The sequence below is a fragment of the Argentina silus genome, assembly GCF_951799395.1.
Source record: "Argentina silus genome assembly, chromosome: 11".
Classification (NCBI taxonomy): Eukaryota; Metazoa; Chordata; class Actinopteri; order Argentiniformes; family Argentinidae; genus Argentina; species Argentina silus.
Window position 1 is genome coordinate 8,193,439 of NC_139665.1, and position 27,270 is coordinate 8,220,708.

General features: G+C 46.1%; 1 protein-coding gene across 2 annotated transcripts in view; it reads left to right on the forward strand.

Moving 5' to 3' along the window:
* The window catches only part of vps13c (vacuolar protein sorting 13 homolog C), a 67,471-nt gene that overhangs the window by 16,927 nt on the left and 23,274 nt on the right, over nucleotides 1-27,270 (forward strand). For both annotated transcript variants that reach the window (XM_083680300.1, XM_083680301.1), the window contains 40 exons: nucleotides 2,453-2,510; nucleotides 2,940-3,067; nucleotides 3,941-4,047; nucleotides 4,184-4,358; nucleotides 4,500-4,562; nucleotides 4,783-4,930; nucleotides 5,256-5,356; nucleotides 5,492-5,634; nucleotides 6,419-6,611; nucleotides 7,205-7,319; nucleotides 7,573-7,709; nucleotides 8,064-8,196; nucleotides 8,541-8,658; nucleotides 8,895-9,027; nucleotides 9,453-9,528; nucleotides 9,959-10,059; nucleotides 10,309-10,462; nucleotides 10,947-11,026; nucleotides 11,348-11,407; nucleotides 12,078-12,231; nucleotides 12,513-12,629; nucleotides 13,052-13,155; nucleotides 13,402-13,569; nucleotides 16,346-16,650; nucleotides 16,797-16,947; nucleotides 17,079-17,187; nucleotides 17,687-17,820; nucleotides 18,427-18,583; nucleotides 19,031-19,110; nucleotides 20,212-20,271; nucleotides 20,640-20,796; nucleotides 21,611-21,730; nucleotides 22,065-22,168; nucleotides 22,265-22,432; nucleotides 23,924-24,228; nucleotides 24,789-24,939; nucleotides 25,395-25,533; nucleotides 25,666-25,790; nucleotides 26,135-26,304; nucleotides 26,969-27,252. In XM_083680300.1, coding sequence (XP_083536426.1) covers nucleotides 2,453-2,510; nucleotides 2,940-3,067; nucleotides 3,941-4,047; nucleotides 4,184-4,358; nucleotides 4,500-4,562; nucleotides 4,783-4,930; nucleotides 5,256-5,356; nucleotides 5,492-5,634; nucleotides 6,419-6,611; nucleotides 7,205-7,319; nucleotides 7,573-7,709; nucleotides 8,064-8,196; nucleotides 8,541-8,658; nucleotides 8,895-9,027; nucleotides 9,453-9,528; nucleotides 9,959-10,059; nucleotides 10,309-10,462; nucleotides 10,947-11,026; nucleotides 11,348-11,407; nucleotides 12,078-12,231; nucleotides 12,513-12,629; nucleotides 13,052-13,155; nucleotides 13,402-13,569; nucleotides 16,346-16,650; nucleotides 16,797-16,947; nucleotides 17,079-17,187; nucleotides 17,687-17,820; nucleotides 18,427-18,583; nucleotides 19,031-19,110; nucleotides 20,212-20,271; nucleotides 20,640-20,796; nucleotides 21,611-21,730; nucleotides 22,065-22,168; nucleotides 22,265-22,432; nucleotides 23,924-24,228; nucleotides 24,789-24,939; nucleotides 25,395-25,533; nucleotides 25,666-25,790; nucleotides 26,135-26,304; nucleotides 26,969-27,252 — 5,485 coding nt within the window. The remainder of the gene's footprint in view (nucleotides 1-2,452; nucleotides 2,511-2,939; nucleotides 3,068-3,940; nucleotides 4,048-4,183; nucleotides 4,359-4,499; nucleotides 4,563-4,782; nucleotides 4,931-5,255; nucleotides 5,357-5,491; nucleotides 5,635-6,418; nucleotides 6,612-7,204; nucleotides 7,320-7,572; nucleotides 7,710-8,063; nucleotides 8,197-8,540; nucleotides 8,659-8,894; nucleotides 9,028-9,452; nucleotides 9,529-9,958; nucleotides 10,060-10,308; nucleotides 10,463-10,946; nucleotides 11,027-11,347; nucleotides 11,408-12,077; nucleotides 12,232-12,512; nucleotides 12,630-13,051; nucleotides 13,156-13,401; nucleotides 13,570-16,345; nucleotides 16,651-16,796; nucleotides 16,948-17,078; nucleotides 17,188-17,686; nucleotides 17,821-18,426; nucleotides 18,584-19,030; nucleotides 19,111-20,211; nucleotides 20,272-20,639; nucleotides 20,797-21,610; nucleotides 21,731-22,064; nucleotides 22,169-22,264; nucleotides 22,433-23,923; nucleotides 24,229-24,788; nucleotides 24,940-25,394; nucleotides 25,534-25,665; nucleotides 25,791-26,134; nucleotides 26,305-26,968; nucleotides 27,253-27,270) is intronic.

The following is a 27,270-nucleotide window of genomic DNA, read 5'->3' on the forward strand; positions in this document are numbered from 1 at the left end:
GATTTGGTGCTTAAACCCCCCCCCCCCCCCCACACACACACAGGCCTGAGGGCGAGGGTGGGATGCTTTTACAAAACAAACTGGTCTTACGAACTTGCGGAATGTGAACAAACTGACTAGAAAGTCCAGTTGTGGATATTCCTACAAACTTGTTCACCAGGTTCGAAGCACCGGGTTTTGAGAGCTAGCTGGCTGCTTGTAAGCCTTTGAACTCACTGGCACCGCCCGGTGATTAGGATATAGCTGGAGTGTAGATTGAGGAGTTCTGAGGACATAGAACCCCCCCTCATGTACTTCATAGTGACAAAGGCCATGTTTAGAACCATTGTGAGGACCATTAGGAGAAGCAGCCTACCGAGAAGATAGATGGTGAATCCCTGACCTGGGTTCAGTTATTTTTCTCCAGCATAAGGCTGGATGGGAGTTATGGTCTGTTCTCAGATCAGACTGAAGATGGATGGTTCAGGCCTCCTCTCTCTGTGTCACATAGTGGTTAGCTCTGACGCACACACACGCAAATGTGTACAGACACACACACACACACACACACACACACACACTCACAGCAGACGGACTGTGTGCAAGCTAATTGGTGATGGTGAGCATTACCAGGCCATGTGTGTGTTATTAAGGACAAGCTTTGTGTGTGTGTGTGTGTGTGTGTGTGTGTGTGTCTGTGTCTGTGTCTGTGTTATTAAGGACACGGTCTGTGTGTGTGTTTGTGAGTGTTGAACACACACTACGTGACCACTGACCTGCACCAGAAGTGTCCAGAAGGCTCTGCTTCTGATTACAGATCACACTGTGTGTGTGTGTGTGTGTGTGTGTGTGTGTGTGTGTGTGTGTGTGTGGACCACCATGACCAGACTTCCTGAACACGGCTGACGTCCAGTACTGTAATCTGTACTCTGACGCGCTCTCAGGCAGAGTGAGGCGTAACCAAGTGCATGAATTGCTGCAGAATTCACATGAATTCAATAGCCCACACATATTCCCTCTGGTTTAAAGCTGTTGCCTTTGGGAATCATTATGTGATATGTTTGTTTGTCTTTCTCTTGAATTAAACATACAGTATTGTCTTCGTTTGACATACGGTAACTATACCAGTGGAGGCTAGTGGAGGTAGAAATCGGAGGACGGGCTCATTGTAATGTATGGAAATGAATGCAGAATGGTATCAGACATGTGTGTTCCGTTCCATACATTACAATGAGCCCGTCCTCCGATTTCTACCTCCACCAGCCTCCCCTGACCTATACATCTGGTGGTCACCCTATCCTCTGACCTGATGTTCATATGGCCAGGCTTTTCACTGTGCATAGTAATAGTCAACACAAACCATATGCCGTGGTCTACAGATAACAGTAGCTCACATTGCTGTTTACGCACGCACGCACGCACGCACACTCATACTGCACACACACACACACTCTCATGCCGCACACACACACACACACACTCTCATGCCGCACACACACACACACACACTCTCATGCCGCACACACACACTCTCTCATGTCGCACGCACACACTCATGCCACACACACACTGCTTAATTTCCATGCAAGGAAAAATGGGTCTGGCTATTTTAGGGTTAATAAAAGCGTGTGTGTGTGTGTTTTTGTGCGTGGGTCTGTGTGGGTCATTATCCGACAAGGTGTTATGCAATGTTGTCTTATTGGTTGTGAGCAAACATGTATCAGTGCTGAATCACGCACCCGGGACATGTGTGATGTGTAATTATAGTTGGGGAGGGAGAGGCAGAGAGTCAGACAGAGACACAGACAGACAGACAGACAGACAGAGACACAGAGAGACAGACAGACAAACAGAGAGACAGACAGACAGACAGACAGACAGTGAGACAGACAGACAGTGAGACAGACAGAGACTGACAGAGACTGACAGACAGACAGAGACAGACAGACAGACAGACAGACGGAGAGACAGACAGAGACTGTCAGACAGACAGACACAGACAGACAGACAGACAGACAGTGAGACAGACAGACAGAGAGACAGACAAAGAGACAGACAGACAGACAGACTGACAGAGACAGACAGACAGTGAGACAGACAGACAGTGAGACAGAGAGACTGACAGACAGATAGACAGACAGAGACTGACAGAGACAGACAGACAGACAGAAAGTGTCCATTTGACTCCTTTAGCCAGAGTCATACTGTATATGTATAGATACTGTATATGTATAGATACTGTATATGTATGGATACTGTATATGTATGGATACTGTATATGTATAGATACTGTATATGTATAGATACTGTATATGTATGGCTCTGTCCTCTTCGATAGTCTATCTATTCTTCTATGAATCAAGAGGCTCTCCTTTGCTCTTGTGATGGACTCCACTGAGCTCCCAAACACACCACACCCTAACCCTAACCTTTGACCTCCACCTCTCATCCTCTTCTTCTCTGTGTCTCTCAGGAGAGGCTGAAAGCTGGCATCAGCACCAAGGATCAGGAGCTCCAAGACTACCAGTACAGTATGTCACCACACACAAACACAACACAACACAACACAACACAACACAACACAACACAACACAACACAACACACACACACACACGTTCATCTTAACCTTTCACCGACACTTACACACTGGGGGGGGGTAGTGTATCCTGCTCTCTTAGCTGTGGTTATCTATCTCCCAGAGCCATAAACATGACGTGACCACAGAGAGAGGTGATACTGGACAGAGATGACATATGTACAACACTTCATTAGCCTTGTGGGAGCGTGACCGTTATCTAATGTTTGTGTTGCCATTCTGTGATTGATACGCCTCTGCTTGTCTTGTGACTGCTGCTGCTCCTGCTAAAAGGCAGATGGCCGCAGTGGTGTAGGTGTCGTGTGTGTGTGTGTGTGTGTGTGTGTGTGTGTGTCTCACTCTGTGTGTGTTCCCCTTGTGTAGTTTTCAAACCCATCTTCGCCTCGGCTAAGATGTGTATCAACCCCAACGCCGAGGTCGAGCTCAAGTCCCCCAAAGCCAACCTGTACCTGGAGGTGCAGAACATAGCCATAGAGATCACCAAACCTCAGGTACACACACACACACACACACACAAACATGTGCACACAGATGCCCGTGCAGACAGACACACACACATACACATACACACATACAGACAGACACACACACACACACTCAAGGTAGCATACAGCCTACCACAGTAACCACACTGCTGCTCACTGACACGTCACATGGTGTAAATACATACTTCTTGTTTATGGATGACTTTCACTATTCATCACACGCTCACTGTTGATTACTTCATCTGGCAGGGGAGGCTTGTGAGCGTTTCCCATCCCTGCAGTCCGAATGTCCATTAGGGCCTGAAATCTTTTGCTTACAGAGTGATGAAATAAAACATTATGACAGTATGTCACTTGAAATTCAACTCGGTCCACTTTTGAAAGGGTGTTGAATATCCAACCGTCTAAACCTGACAAGATGTGATGGATGTTACTGTGAAAGCTCCACAGAGACTCACCACAGACAATATTAGAACTTGAACTTGTGGAAAGACTCAAGTTTGAGTGAAAAACATAAACCGTCAACCAAGCCAGAATACACGTGTTTTGATACCACTCCTCATTCCGTTCCATGTATTACAATGAGCCCGTCCTCCGATTTCTATCTCCACCGGCCTCCCCTGACCTCTAGTGTACAGTATGTGAAGGGAAAGTAAGAGATGATTGTACCATGGTACCATTAAAGTAGTCCTCTGTTGACTGTTTCAGAGTGTGGGCTGCTGGTATCTGTAGTTCAGTAGCTATCTACAGTATTACACATTTCAATTGGCCCATGGTACTGTAAACTACAACATGCCAACTGATATCAATTGATCTTTAAATGTCAGAATCCATTTTGATCTTCCATGTTGTGTTGTTGCCTACTGTGTTCATGTCCAGTACCTTACCATGCTGGACCTCCTGGAGTCTATAGACTGTATGGTGAAGAATGGACCCTATCGGAAGTTCAGACCCGAAGTACCTGTACACACAAACGCCAAGCACTGGTGAGTCCTACATACGCACGCACGCACGCGCGCGCGCACGCACGCACGCACGCACGCACGCACACGCACACACAAACACACCTGTTGACATACAGTCAAGTGGTCAGTGGTTCATTGTTGACTTGCGGTCGTCCAGGTGGAAGTATGGGATGAACAGCGTTCTGGAGGTCCACATCAGACGGTTCAACCAGATGTGGTCGTGGTCCAACATGCGGAAGCACAGACTGAGCCTGAAGAACTACAAGGCTGCCTACAAGACCAAGCTGCTGACCCAGGGCAAGCTGAGGGAGGACACGGAGAGAGAGATACAGGTAGATACAGCCTCCACTGGTAACGACACACACACACACACACACACACACACACACACACACACACAGACCCACCCAAAACAAAACACAGGCCGAAGACTTAAGTAACACAAGTAACGTCTTCTCTTTCTTCAACTTTAGCATCTGGAGAAAGTTCTGGATGTGTTTAACATCACACTGGCCCGGCAGCAAGCACAGATGGAGGTTTGTAGACGCCCCTTTCTCTCTCCTTCTCTCCTTCTCTCCTTCTCTCCTCTCTGTGGTCCTTGTCAATGTCAATGTAATCTTCTTACTGTACCTCTGTAATGCAAGATTGTTTGTGAAACAGCTTTGTTCATGATTTGTTTAAACATTTATAATTCTATGACCCCCCCCAAACACACACACACACACACCATCTCCCCCCTCCATCTCCCTTTTGCAGGTGATCCGTTCGGGGCAGAAGGTGGTGGGGGGGAGGAAGGGGTCAGGGGGGCAGAAGCAGGCAGGAGGAGGAGGAGGCTTCTTTAGCAGCCTCTTTGGGAAGAAAGAAGGGAAGAAGAAAGAGCAAGAGGACACCAAGGAGGTGGAGAGTGAGTGACCTGTTTCCTGTTTCCGCCAGGCCTGCCCATCTAGCAGATGCCTTTTGCCCAATTGTGGGCATTTCCCCCAGGGGGACCGAAAATACATTCAGACGGGCCGCCCACACATTCTATATGCAGGAATATAATATTAATTGATTGGTTGATGAATTGGTTGGTTGGTTGATTTGTTGGTTGATTGGTTGATTGATTGATTGGTTGGTTGGCTGATTTATTGATTGGTTGGTTGGTTGGTTGGTAGGTTGGTTGGTTGGTTGATTGATTGATCGTTAATTGCTTGGTTGATTTAATGGTTGGTTGATTTGTTGATTTGCAGGTTCAGGTCTGGATGAGCTGATGACCACTGATGAGAAGACTAAACTCTACACAGCCATTGGCTACAGTGGGAGCTCTCACAACCTGGCCTTACCCAAGCAGGTGTGTGTGTGTGTGTGTGTGTATGTGTGTATGTATGTGTGTGTGTGTGTGTGTGTGTACATTACATTTTCTCCATAACTATGAATCATTACTTTTCTAATCTGACACTCACACACGTGTGTGTGTGTGTTTCAGTATGTGGCAGTGATCGTCTCCTTTAAGCTGATCCGTACGTCCGTCACGGTGAGAGAGGAGGCCAACGTTCCTGAAATCCTCAAGGTCCAGATGATCGACCTGAGCACCAGCATCTCACAGAGACCAGGAGCACAGGCCATCAAGTACTGACCTAACACTCCTTACCTGTCTGTCTGTCTGTCTGTCTGTCTGTCTGTCTGTCTGTCTGGCTGTCTGTCTGGCTGTCTTTTTGTCTGTCTGTCGCTCTCTCTGGCTGTACTCTCTCTGTCTGTCTGTCTCTCTGGCTATACTCTCTCTCTCTGTCTGTCTGTCTGTCTGTCTGTCTCTCTGGCTATACTCTCTCTCTCTGTCTGTCTGTCTGTCTGTCTCTCTAGCTGTACGCTCTCTGTCTGTCTGTCTGTTTTTTCCTCTCTGTCTGTCTCTCTGGCTGTACTCTCTCTGTCTGTCTGTCTGTCTGTCTGTCTGTCTGTTTTTTCCTCTCTGTCTGTACTCTCTGTCTGTCTCTCTCTCTGTCTCTTTCTGCCCCTCTCTCATGAATATGAAAAGCTCAACGCACCAAAGCAGACTTTATTGTATCTCTGTTAAGTAGGCAAGAACACTTGACACATACGCAGGTGTCACTGATTTATCTACATTAATATTCAGTATAATCATGAACTGTGTGTTTTATACCATTCCTCATTCCAATCCATGCATTACAATGAGCCCGTCCTCTGATGGGAATAGGCTTTTTAAGAACTTTTTAGGAAGACCTTCTGGCTTCTGTCTACACATTCAGGAGTAGAGCCATGTATTATATAATATGATACACACACACACACACACACACACACACACACACACACACCCATACACACACACTTCTCTATGTGTACGTGTTCGATTCTCACTGGGTCTCTGAATTTGTGTGTGTGTGTGTTTGTCTAGGGTGGAGGCGGCGTTAGAACACTGGTACGTGACTGGTCTGGAGCAGCAGGGGGCAGTCCCGTCTCTCATAGCGTCGGTGGGAGACTCCGCCTCCTCCCTGCTCAGCTTCAGGTTCGAGACCCACCCAGAAGAGAGTGCAGCTGACCAGCTCCTCAGGGTCCACTCCCAGCCTGTAGAGATCATCTATGACGCGGTATACACACGCACACGCACACACACACACACATACACACACACACACACACACACACACACACACACACACTCAGACCGACACAATGTGACCTATTTCTAATGAAATTAGCCAACGGGCCCTACTGTACCTCCTACCTCACAACTGTTCTCTCTCTCTGTCACACACACACACACACACACACACACACACACACACACACACACACTGTAAGGAGATAAACCAACAGCTCACAACGGTTCACCCACTGTCTCTCTATAATTGACTATCAGACCCTGTCACGCAGATTAATGATATCATGATTTCATTGGATTGTCCTTGCCAGCTCTGCACTGTTTCTACGTTTGTGTCTTATGGGTAAATTAAGTTAGCTAAAAAGTATGGATCATAATTTTTCATTTTGATATGTATTGATAGATAATGTGTTCTAATGTGTGTCTCCTGTTTGTTGGTATTTATGTACATACTGTGCTTATTGTGCCAGTTGACAATGAAAAGCATGGTTGTAAAGTGTGTGTGTGTGTGTATGTGTGTTTATTTGTATGTGTCTGTGTCTGTGTCTGTCTGTGTCTGTCTGTGTCTGTGTCTGTCAGTTGACAGTGAACAGTATGGCAGAGTTCTTCAGGACGGGGAAGGGGGTGGACCTGGAGGTGTTGACCAACGCTACACTCATGAAACTGGAGGAGATCAAAGAGAAGACCGCCACTGGTGGGTAGAAAATACAGAACAGTAGAATACAGTAGATTACTGTAAAGTAGAGTACAGTAGAATACAGTAGATTGCTGTAAAGTAGAGTACAGTAGAATACAGTAGATTGCTGTAAATACTACAATAGAGAAAACTGCCACTGGGGGGGTATAGTTGATTTGAATATGAGAAGCTAACAATAGGATAAAAACAACATGCTTAGTGTATATGAATAACCCATTAAGCCCGTTCATTGTTGTGTGTGGGACCCCAGGTCTGTCCCATATCATAGAAACCCGTACGGTGCTGGACCTACGGATCCACCTGAAGCCCTCCTACCTGCTGCTGCCCAAGTCTGGCTTCTACCACCAACACGCCGACCTCATGATCTTGGACTTTGGTAGCTTACAGGTCAGAAATACACACAGAAAGAAAAAAAAGGGGTCAAAACAGGTCTAAAAACACCTCTTCAAAAAAAAGCCTGCGGTGGTCTTCATAGTTGTTTATAGCTTCATGTTTGGTTTTATGTTTTAATTATTATTATTATTATTATTATTATTTTTTATTTTTTTAAATGAACTCAGTTCTATGCACTTTGAGATTGATCAAATGAAAAGCGCTTTACAAATAAAGTGTTTTGTATTGTGTAAAATGTAATATTATTATTCTAGAACACAGATAAAAGGTTAATGGAAGCCTAAAGCCCATGGGGTTTGATGTGTGAGGGTATTTAGGAGCGGTGTGTGTGTGTGTGTGTGTGTGTAGTTGAACAGTGTGGACCAGGGCGGCCACCAGCAAGTCTCAGCCAGCTTCTCCTCCCTAGAGGAGATCATGGACCGCGCCTACGAGAGATACTCACTGGAGCTACGCAGTGTCCAGGTCCTCTACAGCAAGTCAGGTAAACACACACACACACACACACACACGCACACACACACACACACACACACACACACACACTCTCTCTCTCACTGGAGCTACGCAGTGTCCAGGTCCTCTACAGCAAGTCAGGTGAACACACACACACACACACACACACATGCAAATAGTATTATCATTACAGAGTTGTCTTTGTGTCTAAACTCTGGTTTTGTGTTCTGTGTCGTTGTCTTCTCTCCCTTTCTGTGTGTCTCTCTGTGTATGTGCTTGTGTGTCTGTGTGTCTGTGTGTTTGTGTGTGTGTTTGTGTGTGTGTGTCTGTATGTGTGTGTGTCTGTGTCTGTGTCTGTTTGTGTATCCGTAGGGGAGGCATGGAAGGCGGCTCGTCTGCAGGGCTCCTCTATCCAGCACATCCTCCAGCCCATGGACTTCACCGTCCAGCTGGCCAAGTGTATGGTGGAGAAGGACTCCCGCATGGCCAGGTGATAAACAACATCTACACCGCCCTCTGGATAAGGAGGCTGGATATGAAGTGACAGCGAATTGACATGTGAAATGATCATAGACATACAGGATTGTCTAAAGCTGAGGTTAAATGTGTGTGTCTGTGTGTTTGTCTGTCTGTGTGTGTGTGTGTCTGTCTGTGTGCGTGTGTCTGTGTCTGTGTGTGTCTGTGTCTGTGTGTGTGTCTGTCTGTCTGTGTGCATGTGTGTAACAGGTTTAAAGTATCAGGCGAGCTTCCGTTGCTCCATGTGAAGATCTCGGACCAGAAGATCCATGGAGTTCTGGATCTGGTCAACAGCATCCCTTTGCCTAGTGTGGGCTCCACCCCCTCCACCCCCACAGAAAAGGTCCATAGTCCCCCAGAACTTCAATACATATACAGTACAGTGTCCTCCATAAGTATTGGGACAAGGAAGCATTTCCAACAATTAGTATGAGGTGGAAGTAGATATTCTCAGCTTTTTGTTCCAATTGGTTTCACCTTTTAGAAATGACAACATTTCTTAAACATACACTGCCTATTTCAGGGCACGAAACTGTTGGGTGTATAGAGCCAAAAGAAGATGTATTTATTTTCCCCAATACTTATGTAGGCCACAGTATATCAGTGACAGAAACATCGATAAGATTTGGAAGAAGTCAATACACCTTTCTATGTTCTCAGACCCAAGATGGGTTTGGTGTGTGTATAACAGTGTGTTGTGGCTTGGTGTGTGTGTATAACAGTGTGTTGTGGCTTGGTGTGTGTGTATAACATTGTGTTGTGTTGTAGGTGTTGTCACTGGCTGAAGCCCGACCCAGAGCTCTGAATATCAACCCCCTGGTCCTGTTGGATGTTATAGAGACAGGTGGGTGATGTCTATCAATATATGTACATCAGGGGAGGCTGGTGGAGGTAGAAAGTGTGTGTGAGTGCGTGTGTGTAACAGTGTGTGTGTGTGTTACATTACATTTATGGCATTTAGCAGACGCCTTTATTCAAAGCGACTTACAACAAATATATTTGTTTATGTAAGTGAATCATCTATCCATCAGTCATCATAAGAAAAAGTAATCAATGCTCAGACCAGGGGCCATTGGCAGTTACAATGCTAAAAGAAGGACATAGTCTTTGTGTGTGTGTGTGTGTGTGTGTGTGTGTGTGCATGCGTGAGTGCGTGTGTGTAACAATGTGAGCACCCCCATGTGTGTCTCTGTGTCTGTGTGTGCGCGTGCCGTGTGTGTCTGTGTGAGTGTGTCTGTGTGTGTGTAACAATGTGTGTGTGTGTTACTCCCCAGACTCTGAAGAGGACACCAGTGAGTGGTCAGTGGATGAGGACCAGCAGAGTTCAGGCCCAGAGGAGCTGACTGACCTGCAGTTCCACTTTGAAGTCAAATCGGTAAAATGACCGTCTCTACTGTTTTTATTCACAATATTTATTGCGCGACCTGCCCGCGGTTGCTGTTTCACCTTGTCGTTAGGTTGAAGTGTGTTGTCCCTTTGTAGAAACCATATGGACAGGTTGATGATTGTGTGTGTATGTGTATGTCTGTGTCTGTGCGTGCGTTTGTGTGTGTGCGTGTGTGTGCGCGCGTGTGCGTGTGTGCGCGCGTGTGTGTGTGTGTGTGTGTGTGTGTGTGTTCCGCAGGTTCTGCTGGAGCTGACGCGGCAGGCGGACCAGGAGAACACCATTCTGTCTCTCAGTGTGTCTCAGCTGGGTGCCGAGGGCAAGATGAGAACCTACGACCTCACGATGACCTCCTACCTCCGCCGAGTAGGTCTGGACTACTGGGAGATACGAGGTAGGCCCAAATACTAGAAGATATAAGGTAGGCCCACATACTAGGAGGTATAAGGTAGGGCCACATACTAGGAGATATACGGTAGGGCCACATACTAGGAGATATAAGGTAGGGCCACATACAAGGAGATATAAGGTAGGGCCACATACTAGGAGATATAAGGTAGGGCCACATACTAGGAGATTAAGGTGACCCAAATACTAGGAGATATAAGGTAGGGCCACATACAAGGAGATATAAGGTAGGGCCACATACTAGGAGATTAAGGTGACCCAAATACTAGGAGATATAAGGTAAGACCACATATTGGGTCTTGGTAAGATAACAGAAACATCTATGGCCAAAGACACCTGGTTTGACCTAGGTCTGATGCCATACTGTATGCCATCTCCTTATTCACTGTGCTGTTTGTGGTAGAACGGTGAATAACACCCATCAGTCATGAATGGTATTGCTATCGCTAACCTGTTATGGTCTGTTCCAGACTCCCACAACGAGCCTCTCCAACTGATCAGCTCCTCTGACAAGCAGGGCTCTGACCTGCTGAAGGTGGAGTACACCAGAGTAAGTAAGACCTCCAACCTGTCATTAACCCCTGTCCCCTGTTCCCTAACCCCTAACCCCTGCCCCCTGTCCCCTAACCCCTAACCCCTAACCCCTGTTCCCTAACCCCTAACCCCTGTTCCCTAACCCCTCTCCCCTGGCCCCTGTCCCCTCACCCTTAACCCCTAACCCCTAACCCCTCACTCCTATCCCCTAACCCCTCATCACATTGTGGTCTTTCTCGATCCAAAACCTCATGTGAGTCAAGGAGTCCCATTTTATCTTCTTCCTTACTGTAGCTTAGTGTTGTGTACTTGACCAGCGTGTCCTTCTCTCTCCCAGGCCGATGTCAACGGCCCAAACTTCCAGACCATGTTTGACAACACAGAGCAAACACTCAAGGTGGGTTTACCTCTGGTTGTCACGTTTACCTGCCATATCTCACCATCACCCTGTTTGTTGGCTTGACTGTGTTTTTATAGAGCCTGTTTTACGCTAATGACTTTGTGGTTCGCCTGTTTAAGGTGCTTTCTAAGAGCTAAGCCACACGCTCTCTGCCAATGTTATTCTCAGCGGAGATATCTTAATGTTAGCTAATGGTTTTCTTTGGGAAGGGGATAGTGTCATCAATGGGCGGTGAACCTCCCCAGTGAAGGCTTAATCATATTTACTGAGTAGCGCTTCCAGCAGATATGAGTCAGCTGATCTAATGGGCCCCATGTTGCCTGGAGCAAAACAGCACTAAACTGTGCAAAGAAATACTCTTAAATGTGCTTTTATTGTACCTTGTCTTTAACAATGTTTTTGAGAAACTAGTGGCTCCACACTAAAGCCAATAGATAGAACCAGGGTCATACATCAGGGGAGGCTGGTGGAGGTAGAAAACGGAGGACACGGTTATTGTAATGCATGGAATGGAATCAGGAATGGTATCCAACACGTGTTGTTTGATACCATTCCTCATTCCATTCCATGCATTACAATGAGCCTGTCCTCCGTTTTCTACCTCCACCAGCCTCCCCTGCCATAGACATACACGTGAAGAGTTGTTCTCCCTGTGACTGTGTTTCAGGTGGAGTTTTCGTCTCTGGACTTCCTGCTTCACACCAAAGCTCTTCTCTCCACCATCAACTATCTCAGCGCTGCCCTTCCCCAAGACCTCTCCGCGTCCACCGACAGACAGGCCAAGAAACATCCAGAGAAAGGGGCAGGACAGGGCAAAACCGGTACAGTATATACTACAGTACACACTGCAGTGAAAAAACTGTTGTTAAAAAATGACCCACAATGAAAAACTGTCGTTAACAATGAAAAAACACTGTTAAAAAGTGGCAAACAATGGAAAAACTGCAGTTTAAAAAGTGACAAACTGTGAAAATCTGCCTTTTAAAAAGTTGGCTTGTACAGTCTAGGGTGTACGTTAGGGTTAGGGTCTAACGTTTCGGACAGTCTAGGGTGAAATGTCCTGTTGTTCTAAAACGTTGTTTGTTTACTTTTTGCGTTGCAGTGTCAAAGGGACCCAAAGACACCAATATCTTCAACTTCAAGCTGTTTGCCATGTTGGGCTCGTTCCGCGTGCAGGTGTGTGACGACCGACGCAGCATCGCTGACATCAGAGTCCAGGGTAAGACGCATGCTGTACCCAGAACTCCTCCTGAAGTCATACGTCTATGACAGGGTACGCTGGTGGAGGTAGAAACCGGAGGACGGGCTCATTGTAAATGCATGGAAAGGTATCAAAGGAATTGGAGGATAGGCTCATTGTAATGCATGAAATGGAATGAGGAATGGTATTCCTCATTCCATTCCATGTATTACAATGAGCCCGTCCTCCGATTTCTACCTCCACCAGCCTGCCCCGGTCTATGAGAAAGTCCATGGCCAAGTCTGTTGATTAGATGTTGATGCCTCAGTGCTGGTCCGTGCGTTAGCGTAGCAAGCTAACACCTGTCTGTTGTACTCACAGTATCAATGCGTTTACTTTCTGGTCCAGTCTAATGCCTTGAGGCTTGAGCTCAGCAAGCTAACGCAGTCTGTTGTCCTCAGGTATTGATGCGTCGGTGCTGGTCCAGGCCAAAGCCACTGAAGTGTTTGCGAGGCTCAGGGATATCGTGGTGATAGATGTTGACCCCAAAACCATCCACAAAAAGGTATGGTGGTGATGTGTGCAAACTTGTGTGTATCGTGGGAGAGTGTTCAGCATTAAGCTGTTATAAGTTGTCATAAGATTCTGGCTCTAGGCTGTGTCCATCGTGGGAGAGGAGGTGTTATAAGATGTTATAAGCTGTTATAACACATTTATGAACCCTGTTCCTGGCTGTAGGCGGTGTCCATCGTGGGAGAGGAGGTGTTATAAGCTGTTATAACACATTTATGAACCCTGTTCCTGGCTGTAGGCGGTGTCCATCATGGGAGAGGAGGTGTTCAGCTTCAAGCTGTCCCTGTACCCCAGCGCCACCCAGGGAGACGGCTACTCTGACACCTCCAAGGTGGATGGGAAGGTCACCCTCCGGCTGGGCTGCATCCAGGTGGTCTACCTCCACAAGTTCCTCATGTCCCTCCTGGTGAGAACAACCTCCTCATTAAAACACACATCTGACTTGTCATACTGTTCAACCTCTGTTGAGTCTAACCTCGGTTCTCCTGAGTTCAATGTTGTTGACTTTAAGTTATAAAATGGCTCCAAGAGCTATGAATTGATGGTATGCTGTGTTTACTGTATGTACTGTAGTTTGTACTGTAGTTTGTACTGTAGTTTCAGTGTGATGTTGTTGATGTACGGCATTTCAATGTGAACCTTTTGGCTAAGGATCAGGGGAGGCTGGTGGAGGTAGAAATCGGAGGACGGGCTCACTGTAATGAACGGAATAAGGAATGGTATCACATTCCTCATTCCATTCCATGCATTGCAATGGGCCTCTCCTCTGATTTCTACCTCCACCAGCCTCCTCTGATCCTTAATGTGGTAAACATTGAAATTGCCGTACATTTCTCCCTCCACCATATGTCCCCCAAGCATGTTATCCTGATCAGAGAGATTCTTTAATGCTGTTTCTTTTCCAGCTGCTCTCTCTCTATCTCTCTCTCTCTCTCTCTCTCTGTCTCTCTCCATTTCTCTCTCTCTCTCTCTCTCTCTCTTTCTCCATGCTCTCTAAACCTGTGTTGTTCTCTCCAGACCTCCTTTAGCTATCAGTATGCTACAGCTGATGAGGTACAGGCTCTGGGTTGGGCATGCAACACTCAACAGCATTTACCCTTCTGGCTTGTGCCGCTTGACTCTAAAGACTCCACTTGCACTGTTGTTGACCCCCACCACAGACCTACATTAATGAGGACCGACTGTATAGGTTGTGTTCCAGGTCGCCCACATTGCTGTCGGACTGTGCAGTGCAGCACATTGTCCGTGGTTGCAGCCCGACGGCGAAGCGGGTGACCTGGAACACAACACTAACATTGACACTTTCCCAAGAGGAGTTTGGAACCCCTGGGTGACTGGGTGACTGGGTGGCTGTGTGTGTGTGTGTGTGTGTGTGTGTGTGTGTGTGTGTGTGTGTGTGTGTGTGTGTGTGTGTATGTGTGTGAACCTTGTGTATTAACACACTGAAAGGGACAGTTGACTCCTGAATCTGAATTAGGTTTCAGTTGGTCTCAGACCTCGAACGCGGTCTTCGTTTGAGATGAGTTCCACATTCCACGCATTTGTTCTTACGCAGATCCGACTGTTTCGTCGAGCAATGGCATCATTAGACGTTGCCTTCTAATGCTCCCGTTCATTTGGAACTGGATCCAAACACCAGATGGCGTGGTGCAATCTGGATCTAAACACCAGATGACGTTTACCATTGGGGACATTTATCTCTCAACATCACACACCACTTTTTAGATCTGAAAACTGTCTGTCAAACAACTTCAGAGTGAACTGCCCCTTAAAAGTTTTGTGTCAGACATTGAATAGAGGCCCAACTCTTTTCAATGGCTCCCCTCACTCCTCCCCTGCTGTGTGTGTGTGAAGTCTACTGGTCGTGTGTGTGACGCCTACTGGTGGTGTGTGTGAAGTCTACTGGTTGTGCGTGTGAAGCGTTCATATGGAAAGCACTCCTACGTGTAGTCCCAGTCGCAACCTGAAGGGGCAGCAGAGAGGCCAGACTGTCATGTTAGAGGAAGGAGGCCACTCGACAGGATAGCAAGGGAGGCCGGTGGAGGTAGAAATCGGAGGACGGGCTCATTGTAATGCATGGAATGGCATGAGGAATGGTATTAAAGGGAATGGTATCCCCTTTAATACCATTCCTCATGTGTCTGATACCATTCCTCATGCCGTTCCATGCATTACAATGAGCCCGTCCTCCGATTTCTACCTCCACCAGCCTCCCCTGTTGCATAGCTGTGTTTTAGTATTGCCTTGGGGCAAACAAGACTTCATTATCCTCTGTGGCTGGTTTATACAGTAGATACTGAATGGTATCTTTATGCAAACAACTTACTGTAGTTAGTCACTGTATCCCAGCAAATATCCTGCCTTGCCTTGGCTGTGGGGTGTATTTGAAAAGAGAAATTGGGACAGCCATCCATAGTTTTATGTGCATTTGAGCTTTGAAACGGACATGTACATGTAGTGTATGTAAACCTGTTATTGATGCTGTGTACAGACTGTGTGGGTGGTATGTTAGCCAGTTGGATATGATGCTACGGCCTTGGGAGCATGTTGTTACTGTATTTTGCTCTCTGAAGCCTTCAGCACTTTGGAATTTCTCTCTGCGCTCTGGAATGGTTTGTCTGAGCATGATAAAGGAATGCTTTTCATGCATAACAAAAGTAACAAACCTCTCACTCTCCATGTTGCTATGCCAACCAATCTCAACTGTCATCTTATACCGGCCGACTCTGCTGTATATTCTTCCCTGTTTCTCCCCTCTCTCTCACTACCACCACCACCCCCACCTCCTCTCATACGTGTGCACATTCACCCCCCAGTTAAACAGTGTTTAAGATTTTGATTTCAAATTGCAATTTTATGTCACCTATTTGCACATTTGATTATTGAGAACATGTTTTGCATGAATGACAAGTACTTCTCACAAGTGGCTAGTGTTCACATGCACACACACACACACGCACACACACACGCACACGCGCACACACACACACACACACACACACACACACACATACACACACACAGACGAGCACACACAGACAGATGAGCACAGACACACACACACACACACACACACACACACACACACACACACACACACACACACTGGTCACATCTTGGTGCCCCATGCCTGCCCTACATTAGGACTCAGATGTCAGATGTTGCTCTGCTGTCTCCCCCAGATGTTTGTGGACAACTTCCAGACGGCCAAGGAGGCTGTGAGCGCGGCCACGGCTCAGGCAGCAGAGAAGGCAGCCTCCAGCGTCAGGGACTTTGCCCAGAAGAGCTTCCGTCTCTCCATGGACATCAAGCTGAAGGCCCCCCTCATCATCATCCCTCAGAACTCCACCTCCCACAATGCCCTGCTGGTGGACCTGGGCCTCATCACTGTGGCCAACAGGTTCAGTCTGGTGGAGGCTGAGGGGTTCCCTCTCCCTGCCGTTGTGGAGAGGATGGACGTCAAGCTCACCCAGCTCAAACTGGCCAGGTGTGTGTGTGTGTGTGTGTGTGTTTCTGTGTGTGTGTTTCTGCGTGTGTGTGTGTGTGTGTGTGTGTGTGTGTGTGTGTGTGTGTGTGTGTGTGTGTGTGTGAAATCTCATCGACTCATCCCAACACATGAATCTCGTTCTCTAGGACCACTCTGAAGCAAGGCTCCTCCCCTCAGCCTGACATCGAGATCCTCCGGCCAATCAACTTAGAGCTTCTGGTGAAGCGTAACCTGGCTGCTTCCTGGTTCACCCATCTCCCTGGAGTTCAGGTCCAAGGAGGACTCGCTTCTATGAACGTAGGTCACACACACACACACACACACACACACACACACACACACACACACACAAACACACAGGCTGTAACCCTGTTTATTTCTCTATGTGTCCCTCCGCGGTGGTAACCTGCTCATCTCTGCCCCTCCAGATGTGTCTGGGTGAGGAAGACTTTGGCGTGCTGATGAAGATCCTGGTGGAGAACATTGGGGAGGGCAGTAAGGAGCACAGCCTGGATGTCAAGAGACAGGTGGCCCAAGGTGACCGTCCCACTCCTGCACGCTTAAACACAACTACCTGGGTTTATACTCCAAACCTAAACACAACCGTTGTTGTTTATGTCATAATCTAATCTTAACCGTTATTTAATATTGTACTTGTATTTATATTGTGCAATTTAGTTTAGTTAGGGTGTGTTATATATATTATTTTAATTTTCGCATTTAGGAAATTTATTGTATATGCGTGTTGTGTATAACGTTGTTGAGGCCCGTGTGATCCAAGCATCCCGCTGCTCTGCTCGCAGCGTGTGTACAAAAAAAAACATTCAACTTTGCACCGTTTAAGAGAGGGGATTTGAAAACCGTCTCACTTGAATTGAGTCAATATATATTTTTCATGTTTTTCCACTTGCATTCAAATGACATGGTATAACTCATGCCTGCTGTATCACAAGTTATATTAAGATGGTGTCCTGGTGTCAAGTGTATCATGGTCTTATGCCAAGTGTAACCGCCGTGTCTGTGTTTCCCCTGTCAGATAAAGCAGAGCAGTGTTTAGAACAGGTGGAGCTGGTCTCTGCACCGGCAGGGGTCGGAGGTCAAACAGCTCTGACCAATGGCAGCCTCAGTGAGAACACCGTCAACGTGCTGCTCAACTTTGAGATTAAGGAGGTATCAGTACAGTATCCTATCCATTCATAATGTAGTTATACTGTATCTGTCTACACCAGGGGACGCTGCTGGAGGTAGGAATCGGGCTCAATGATTTCTATCTCCACCAGCATCCCCTGCTCTACATTGTATCTACAGGGTACAGCAGCCCTACTACTCTCAATGCAACACCAAAGGGAAAAGCTTGTTTGCTTCTATGCAATTTGCGCTTAGAAATTCTTCTAGAATAAATAAATAATATGATATAATAAATAATATAATAATAATAATAATAATAATAATTCCTTCTTCTAGCATTGACAGCCTATGGCCCCTGGTCTGAGCATTGATTACTTTTTCTTATGATGACTGATGGATAGATGATTCACTTACTTAAACAAATGTATTTGTTTAAACAAATGTGTAAGTCGCTTTGGATAAAGGCATCTGCTAAATGCCATAAATGTAGAAAATGAATTCTTACAGGTTGAGTGTTGGTGAGTGTTTTAGAGCAGAGTATCAACTGCTTGTAGACCTCTCTCTCCCGTGTCATTGGTGGTGCTGACCGTGTGGCCGTCTCTCCCCCCCTCTCTCTCTCTCTCTCTCTCTCTCTCTCTCTGTGTCTAGATGGTGCTGACGCTGAAGAAGTTCCGGGACCAGAGGGAGTGTCCGTTCCTGGTCCTCCACGTGTCCCACCTGGGTATCGACACCAAGCTGAGGAAGTACGACCTCTGTGCCACCACCTACATCAAGAGCATCTCCATGAAGTGCCTGGAGTTCACAGGTCAGGAACATTTACGTCACGTTTAAAATTAATGAGTTCCCAGGTGCTATAACTCTACGTCATGTTAAGAATTATTGAGTTCACAGGTCAGGAACGTATGTGTAACGTCTAGAATAAATGAGTTCACAGGTCTTAGAACGTTTACATAACGTTTAGAATGAACGTTATAATACAGTTGTTTACCATGATATAATGATTTAAACCGCCTTGTCCCTTTTTGTTAAACATGGACCTCAGTGTCAGGGGAGGCTGGTGGAGGTAGAAATCGGAGGACGGGCTCATTGCAATGCATGGAATGGATTGAGGAATGGTATCAAAGGGACAAGAAGTTTAAATCATGAGCCCGTCCACCATGATGATATAGTGAGTCAATCCACAAAAGCCCTGACCAGCGTCCTCCAGTACAGTGTGTTTGATGTGGCGTCTGGTCTGTTGTCTTGTGTGCAGATGCCAACAGTGAACCCCTGTGTCTGATCAGCTCTGCCGTGGAGTCTGGAGCTGATCTCCTCAAAGTGCAATACTTCAAGGTAAAGAAGAAAAAAATAAAAAAGTTTTCCTCCTTTCTCCCGCACTGTGACTGCCGATGGCACTTGTTCTTGTTGAAGGTTTTACTCATGATGGCCGATAGTGGTCTCAGACCTCGAACGCGGTGGATTCACTTACTTTAGACACATGTCCTTATTGTAAGTCGCTTTGGATAAAAGCGTCTGCTAAATGACTTCGTGTTAAATGTAAACCGTGGCAAATGCCACTGCCGGTTTTAAGATTTTCACGGGTGCCCATTTGGCACGGAAAGTCTGCCACCATTCTTGTGTATCTATCTATGGCTCTAGATAAGGAGAGAGAAATGACTGTACCGTATGTTACGTTCCCCCTTTGTCAACCAGTGGAGGCTGGTGGAGGTAGAAATCGGAGGACGGGCTCATTGTAATGCATGGCACGGAATGAGGAATCCATGCTTTACAATGAGCCCGTTTTCAACCGATGTTTCAACCTCCACCAGCCTCCCCTGTGATAAACATTTCCTAAAATGTCTTTCGTAACAGAGTTCTAGGAATCACCAAGAGGCCCTTTCACAGAATTCAATCATACGTCGTTGGATGACACATACCATATGTGTCCTGTCTGGCTGTTCTGTCAGTGCCAGACACCAGAGCTCCAGCCTCCTCTCTCCTCCTCTCTCCTCCTCTCTCCTCCTCTCGTCTCCAGACAACCCTGGGATGTCTCTGCTCCTTTCAGGCTCACAGACGTAGTCAATAATGGGTCAACATTACACACAGCGGTTAGCGCTGCCATTGTCAACCCATGGACCACATAGCGCTCTGCTAGATGATGGGGGATTTTTTTTTTTTCTTTTTTTAAAGGCACAAAAAGACACGCATTTGCAGAAATATGAGATTAAATCATATCAAATCAAAGTTTATGGATCATATACACAGGACACAGCTGAAAATGTACAATGAAATGACTATGACGAGCTACCTCTCAACAGTGCAGTGAATATACTAATAAGGATAGGAATAAATTATCATAATTTATGATTATTAAATTATAAAACATTTTTTTTTAATTATTATTATTGATTGTACAGCTGAGCTCATTGACTTGACTGTGTCCTCTTCTCACAGGCGGACCGGAACGGACCCAACTTTGCCACGGCCTATAAGAACACTGAGCAGATGATCAATGTAAGATCGCCCACGGTTCACTCACTCTCTCTCTGCAGATCACACGGGTGTGTTACCGCAGTTCCTGGTGTGTTTCTATAGCTCTGTACAGTAGCACTCTGCTGTATTTGTGCTCCCTCTCTCTCTCTCTCCCCCCCCCCCCCTCTCTTTCTCTCTCTTCCTGTCTCTCTCTCTCTCCCCATCCCCCCGCTCTCTCTGACCCTCTCTCTCTCTCCCCCTCATCCCTCTCTCTCCCCCCCTCCTCCCATACCCCCCCCCCCCCCCCTCTCTCTCTCCCCCCCCCTCTCTCTCTCTCTCCCCCTCATCCCTCTCTCTCCCCCCCCCCCCCCCCTGCTCTCTCTGACCCTTTCCCTGTCTGTTTGTCCTAGGTGACCTTCTCCTCTCTGGACGTGCTGCTCCATACGGAGGCTCTCCTCTCCTCCATCAATTTCCTGTCAGCCTCTCTGTCCTCCGACGGCCTGCCCTCTCCTGACAGAGAAGCCCGGCCCAGACCTGACGACAGCAAGGCTGTGTCCACCAAGTCCAGTAAATACACACACACACACACACACACACACACACACACACACACACGTGCAGACACACTGGTCACATCTTTGTCCCCCACAGTCTGGCTGTAGCCTCATAGAAGCGGTTGCTTGTAGGTCAGTGGAGCTGATTAAAGCCCCTTCATTTAGGCTGTTGAATGACTCAGGTGTTGATCAAACACTATAAATCCCCATCTAGCCTCATTCAGCCCTGAACGTTGATATGTTTTAACTTGAGGACCACTCTACGCACAGTGTTGTTAGAGGATGCTGTGAGATCTGTGTGTTTATTTCAGTAGGTGGACAGCTCAGTGTAAATCAAGGTCAAAGATCATATGTGAACATGTGAATTTGAGCTTTAAAATAAAACATTGTGCTAAATGGGCGTGATAAATAGGTAGCGATCAAGGAATGAGATCACATGATGAAGAACGTTCAGCGAAGAGTGCTGTTTTGGATTGGAGCGAACTAAATTGGTCTAAAGAGGGAATGAATTAAGGCAATTGAGGATGATTGAATTATATATATGCCATTTAGCTGACGCTTTTATCCAAAGCGACTTACATTGCAGTGAGTGCATACATTTCAGTATATATGGTCCCAGCGGGAATTGGGAATCGAATTTTTGTAATTTACTGAAAATGAATCAATGAATTTAGAGGAATTGAACTGATTCTGAATTAGAAGAGAGGATCTAGAATTTGAATTGAATTGATGTAATTTCCTTATTTTTAAAAAAAAATTTAAATAGAATTTTTGGAATTGACCCCAAAACGGATTATGTGGGTTATCACTGCTTGTTTCCATGCCAGCGGCCCTAACTTCGCCCTCGGATGGTGACGTCATCGATCTGAAGGTGATGATGAAGTTGGGGGCGTTCAACGTGCTGGTGTGTGACCAGACATCCAACATGGCCGACATCAAGATACAAGGTACTGTAGCACTCTGTGTACGGCCTAGCGGTTAGCATAGCCACCTCCTGGCCATGCACTGTCCATACAGGTGGGGGATGGAATGCTTGATTGATTTGATTTTGGGGAAAACACAGATTGCTGCTGTCCTCCTCTCATCGATGCCCCTCTCTTTCACTTCCCCAATCACTGTAAATAAACAACTAACACTGTACGAACGGAGCTCGGGATCCCACACTGAATCAACCACTCTTCAAAGTGGATAGCTTATTAGCATATTAGCATATTATATTACGTGGAACATTTCAATGTGTTTTAAAGTGTGTACGAGTTTAAAGTGTATCTTATGGTTTAGGTTTCAACGGGTCCCTGCTGATGCAAGGGCCTCAGACCCACATCTCAGCCCGCCTGAGAGACTTCATCGTCATCAATGTTGACCCCAAAAGTGTTCACAAAAAGGCAAGTCATCCCTGCATGTATACCAAACGTTTGCAGTGAGGTATTCTAGAATAAGCTTCAAGAGAAGACCTCATTTGTTTGTATTTTTTTTGGCAGGCCATCTCTATTGTGGGAGACGAGGTGTTCAGCTTCAGTATGAGTCTGACTCCCAAGGCCACAGAGGGGGCGGGGTACGCAGACACCTCCAAGGTCGACGGTAGGGTCAAGCTGAACGTGGGCTGCATCCAAGTGGTCTACCTGCACAAGTTCATCATGTCTCTGTTGGTACGTCTCTGCCTCTATTCTATTCTGTTATACTCTATTCTGCTCTATTCTACTATATTATGCTGTATTCTACTATATTCAGTATGTTATACAGTGCTGCTTTAAAGTTTGAGAACCCTATAGGGATGGTAATTATTTTTGAATAAAATATTAAAATGAACTTATAAAATCTTTATCTAAACCCCAATTCATAATAAAGACATTCCAAATAAAGGACACAAACAAAAAAATATGATATATTTTCATTGTTTATTTAACTAAAGTGGTTTATTTAACAAAAAAACAAAAAGATTTAATGTGTGCAAAAATATGTGAACCTCTTCAGTCAATAGCTTGTGGCACCTCCATTAGATAGATAGATAGGTACTTTATTGATCCCTGAGCGGAAATTAAGGCGTTAGCAGCGATAACTTGGAGTAAACATCTCGTATAGTCACTAATCAGTCTCTGACATCTGTTTTGAGGGATTTTTGCCCACTCCTGCATACAGAACTCAGCCAATTGAGTGAGGTTTGAGGGGTGTCTGGCATGAACTGCCCACTTCAGGTCCTGCCACAGCATCTCGATTGGATTTAGGTGTTGGGTTTTCGCCAAACATAGTGGTTTTGATTGTGACCAAAAAGGTCAATTTTGGACTCATCTGTCCAGCTTATGGATCATAGGCTTGTCCAGGTGGTCTCTGGCATAGTTAAGACGGGCAGTTTGGTTCTTTTTTGACAGCAGAGTCTTCTTCCTAGCAACCTTCCCATGAATGCCATTTCGATTCAGCATTCTTTTTATTGTTGAAGCATGCACAATTACCTGAGATGCAGCAAGGGAGGTCTGCAAATCTCTAGATGTTGTGTTTGGGTTGGCTTTTACCTGATTTATTATTTTTCTTGTGGTTCTTGGGGATATTTTGGAAGGGCGTCCACTTCTAGGCCGAGTTGCTGTCATGTTAAATGCTCTCCATTTGTAAATTATTTGCCTCACAGTGGACTGATGGAGCTCAAATCTTGTTGAGATGATTATAGCCTTCCCCAGACTGATGTGCTCTCACTACCCTCTTCCTGATGTCCTCTGAGATCTCCTTTCCTCTCGGCATGGTGTGTTTTGCATTCACCTGTATGGGTAACACAAAACTCACCAGGTTTCTTATCTCTATTTATCAGAGTCCCGCCCAAACTAAAAAAAAAGATCTCTCCTTTGATTGGTTCATTTGGTACCCAATGATTTACCCACCTGATTCTACTTACCCACTTTAACCAATGCAACTTGCGGTTGACTCATTTGTGCACCAGCACTAATTTCTTTATAATTTAGTTTTTCTACTACACACATGATTGCCTCTAAACCAACATATGGAATTGGTAAATATACACCTGTTATATCAGATAAAAAAGAGTGGTTCTGATTAAATAAAGATTTCTTGGTAAAACCTAAAAGAAATCTACAATTGCACACTTTCAAGCAGTACTGTGTGTATTCTGATGTATTTATGTCTCTTGTCAGAACTTCAGTAACAACTTCCAGACGGCCAAAGAGGCTGTGAGCGCGGCCACGGCTCAGGCAGCAGAGAAGGCAGCCTCCAGCGTCAGGGACTTTGCCCAGAAGAGCTTCCGTCTCTCCATGGACATCAAGCTGAAGGCCCCCCTCATCATCATCCCTCAGAACTCCACCTCCCACAATGCCCTGCTGGTGGACCTGGGACTCATCACCGTGGGCAACAGCTTCTCTTTGCTTCCTGTGGAGGGCTGTCCTCTCCCTGCTGTCATCGATCACATGGACGTCCAGCTGACTCAACTGAAGCTGTCCAGGTCAGTTATGACATCATGCTTTATCAGAGGGGGTCAACGGAGGCCAGGAATCCCAGCTCCAAACACAATTGACTATCATTTAAATTAATTATAGATGTTTTGATAATTTAATTTACCAACATTTTTGAAAAAGCTGTATGCCAGCTGCAGGGCTCAACCCAAGAAAGTCTTACAGACTGAAGCTTCAATAATGAGATGAGGTGCACACGCAAAAAGTTTTGTGATTTATCGAATTCAATTTTAAACCAGCCCCGATGTTTCTGCTTCTGCAGTTTTGGAGCGATGCTTTGAAAGCTGGCCTCATATTGAATTCAATCAATCTAAAGACGACGGAAGAACAAATGTGTACTTTTTGTGTGCAGCCTATCTCTTGATTTATGTGAACTAATTCTCTAGTCTAGACCTAGAAGAAGTGGTCTAGACAAAGAATAACACGATTAACTTTCCTATCATGATAACTTGATTTAGAGATTACTCAATAGTATAATTAAATAATGTCATTTAGTGATATGTTGCATTGCAAGAAAGAGCTGTTAATCTGTACTGGTCTGTCCCATCAGGATAAGCCTGGAGAGTGAGTCGTCGTCTCAGCCCAGTGCTGAGCTTCTGGAGCCTGTCAACCTGGTTCTGACCGTCAAGAGGAACCTGGCTGCTTCCTGGTACCACAAGATGGCCGCCATAGAGATTGACGGAGACCTCAAACCAATGAAGGTACAGAATGGACATATACATTTAGCATATCATAATGCTACCATGCTGGTCTTGAACAATTTAAGAATAGTTATTTTATTTGAACGTTCTTTAGTCAACACCTATTCTTGTCACGCCATGCGTGTTTGTTACGACATTCATTGACTTAAAGGATAAGTTCAGATTTGTTGAACCAAATCTTTATTTTTTGTTATAGCGGACAGTCACTAAAACACTTGGGATTTAGCTTGGTTTTGAGAAATCGCAATCACACAAAAAAAAGTGTCTGTACCCTTCTACAACATGCCATTGACACCAAAAATAGAGATTTGGTTCAAACAATCTGAACGTATCCTTTAGAGATGACACAGGTGAACAGGCTAAAAGACTACAAGCTCCAGCATCTCTGTTCCTCTCTCCAGGTAGCTCAGTCTGACCTCTGACCTCTGTGTGTGTGCTCTGTTTGGTGTCTCCAGTTGGCTCTTAGCCAGTCGGACCTGACGGTTCTGCTAAGGATTCTGACGGAGAACCTTGGAGAGGCCAGCAGTCTGCAGACAGACCCCCCAGCAACCCTGGGGACCACCCTACACCTCAAGACACACTGTCCTACCAAAGGTGTGCGAGCGTATGTGTGCGTGTACGTGCGTCCGTTTGTGTATGTGTGTATGCGTGTGCATGTGTGTGTGTCCTATCTGAGCTATTCGATGACTTAACCCTCTCGTTTCCTTTCCCCCCCTCCTCCTCTAGATGGCGTTGAGAAGCCTGAGCAGCAGAAGAGGGAGGAAGAGGAGGAGGAGCCGCTGGAGACGATGAAGTTCAACTTCAACATTGAGTCTCTGGGACTGGTGTTATACAGCAACGACTCCAAACAGGCAGGTTATCAAGGGGCAGGGTGACTCAAGTCAATTTAATGTTTATTGATCATATGCAAAGGATTACTGGATATAAATTATACAATGAAATGTACAAGAAATGTATGTCTTATGGAGGTAGAAACTGTCTACAATCTAGAAGTTACATTGTAAGGTATCTTTGTGGCTCTGCTCTATAGGGGGCAGCGGTGAGCTCCTACCAGGAGAGGCTGTGGGAGACGACAGGGTTAGGGTTAGGGGTTAGGCTTAGGGGTCAGGGTTAGGGTTAGAGTTATGAGTTAGGTTTAGGGTTAGGGGTTAGCGTATATGTTCATGACCGGTGTGTGTCTCTGGTTCCCCTGTAGGAGGCAGCGCTGAGCCCCCACCAGGACAGGCTGTGTCTGGGGGAGTTTACCCTGCACCTGATGAAGGCCTCTGGGAAGATGTTGACCAGCGGCACCATGGAGGTCTCCACCATCCTCACGGCCTGTACTCTGGACGACAAGAGGACGGGCATCCAGAGGGTCACCTCACGGTCAGTCTCCCAAATGTGCGAAAAGGTGGACCAACGCATCAAACTTGGCCTTCATTAAGCCAATAGAAAGACCATTGAAAACGGACGGCCCATAGCCAATGGCTTTACTTTACATTTACATTTACATTTATGGCATTTAGCAGACGCCTTTATCCAAAGCGACTTACAACAAATACATTTGTCTAAGTAAGTGAATCATCTATCCATCAGTCATCATAAGAAAAAGTAATCTATGCTAGGACCATAGGCTATTGGCAGTAACAATGCTAGAAGAAGGAAGAATTATTATTCTTTTATTTTTTTTAATATTTATTTAAAGTAGAGAAACTACAGGGGGGTAGTGGGGATGGAGAGGTCTTTGCATCAATCATCTCCCACAGCACATATTGAAATATATGTAGGTTCAGGCAGGGCCCATTAACGAGAGGGCAGCTGATTGACAGGTGTCAGTGACTGACACTCGACACATCTTGCATGTCATCCCTCCTCTCTCTCACCCATCAATTCCTGTCAATCTCTCTACTGTATCTATCCCAATAAAGCAGAAATGCCCAAAAAAGGAAGGAAATGACTTAGGTGTCCTGACTGAACTGTATGTGTATGTCGTTGTAAACACATATCCATTTAAATCAGCATGTATGTTTTGTGTGTGTTCCTACGTCAGGATGGTGGGTAAGCGTGATGAGGAGAGCGAAGAAGCGATGATCGACGTGTCGTACCACCAGAGTGCCAGCGAGCGCCGCGTGGTCGCCGTGCTCCAGAAGCTCTACCTGTGCGCCAGCGTCGAGTTCCTATTGGCCGTGGCCGACTTCTTCCTCCAATCGCTGCCCCAGAGTGTGACTACGCCCCCGACGGCGCCCGCGCTGCCCGTCCCCCAGATGGACAAGACCGGCCTGCTGCCCCTCAGACAGCTGGCAGAGCCCAGAGCCTACAATGAGGCTAATGCAGGTGAGGGGGAGGAGGGAG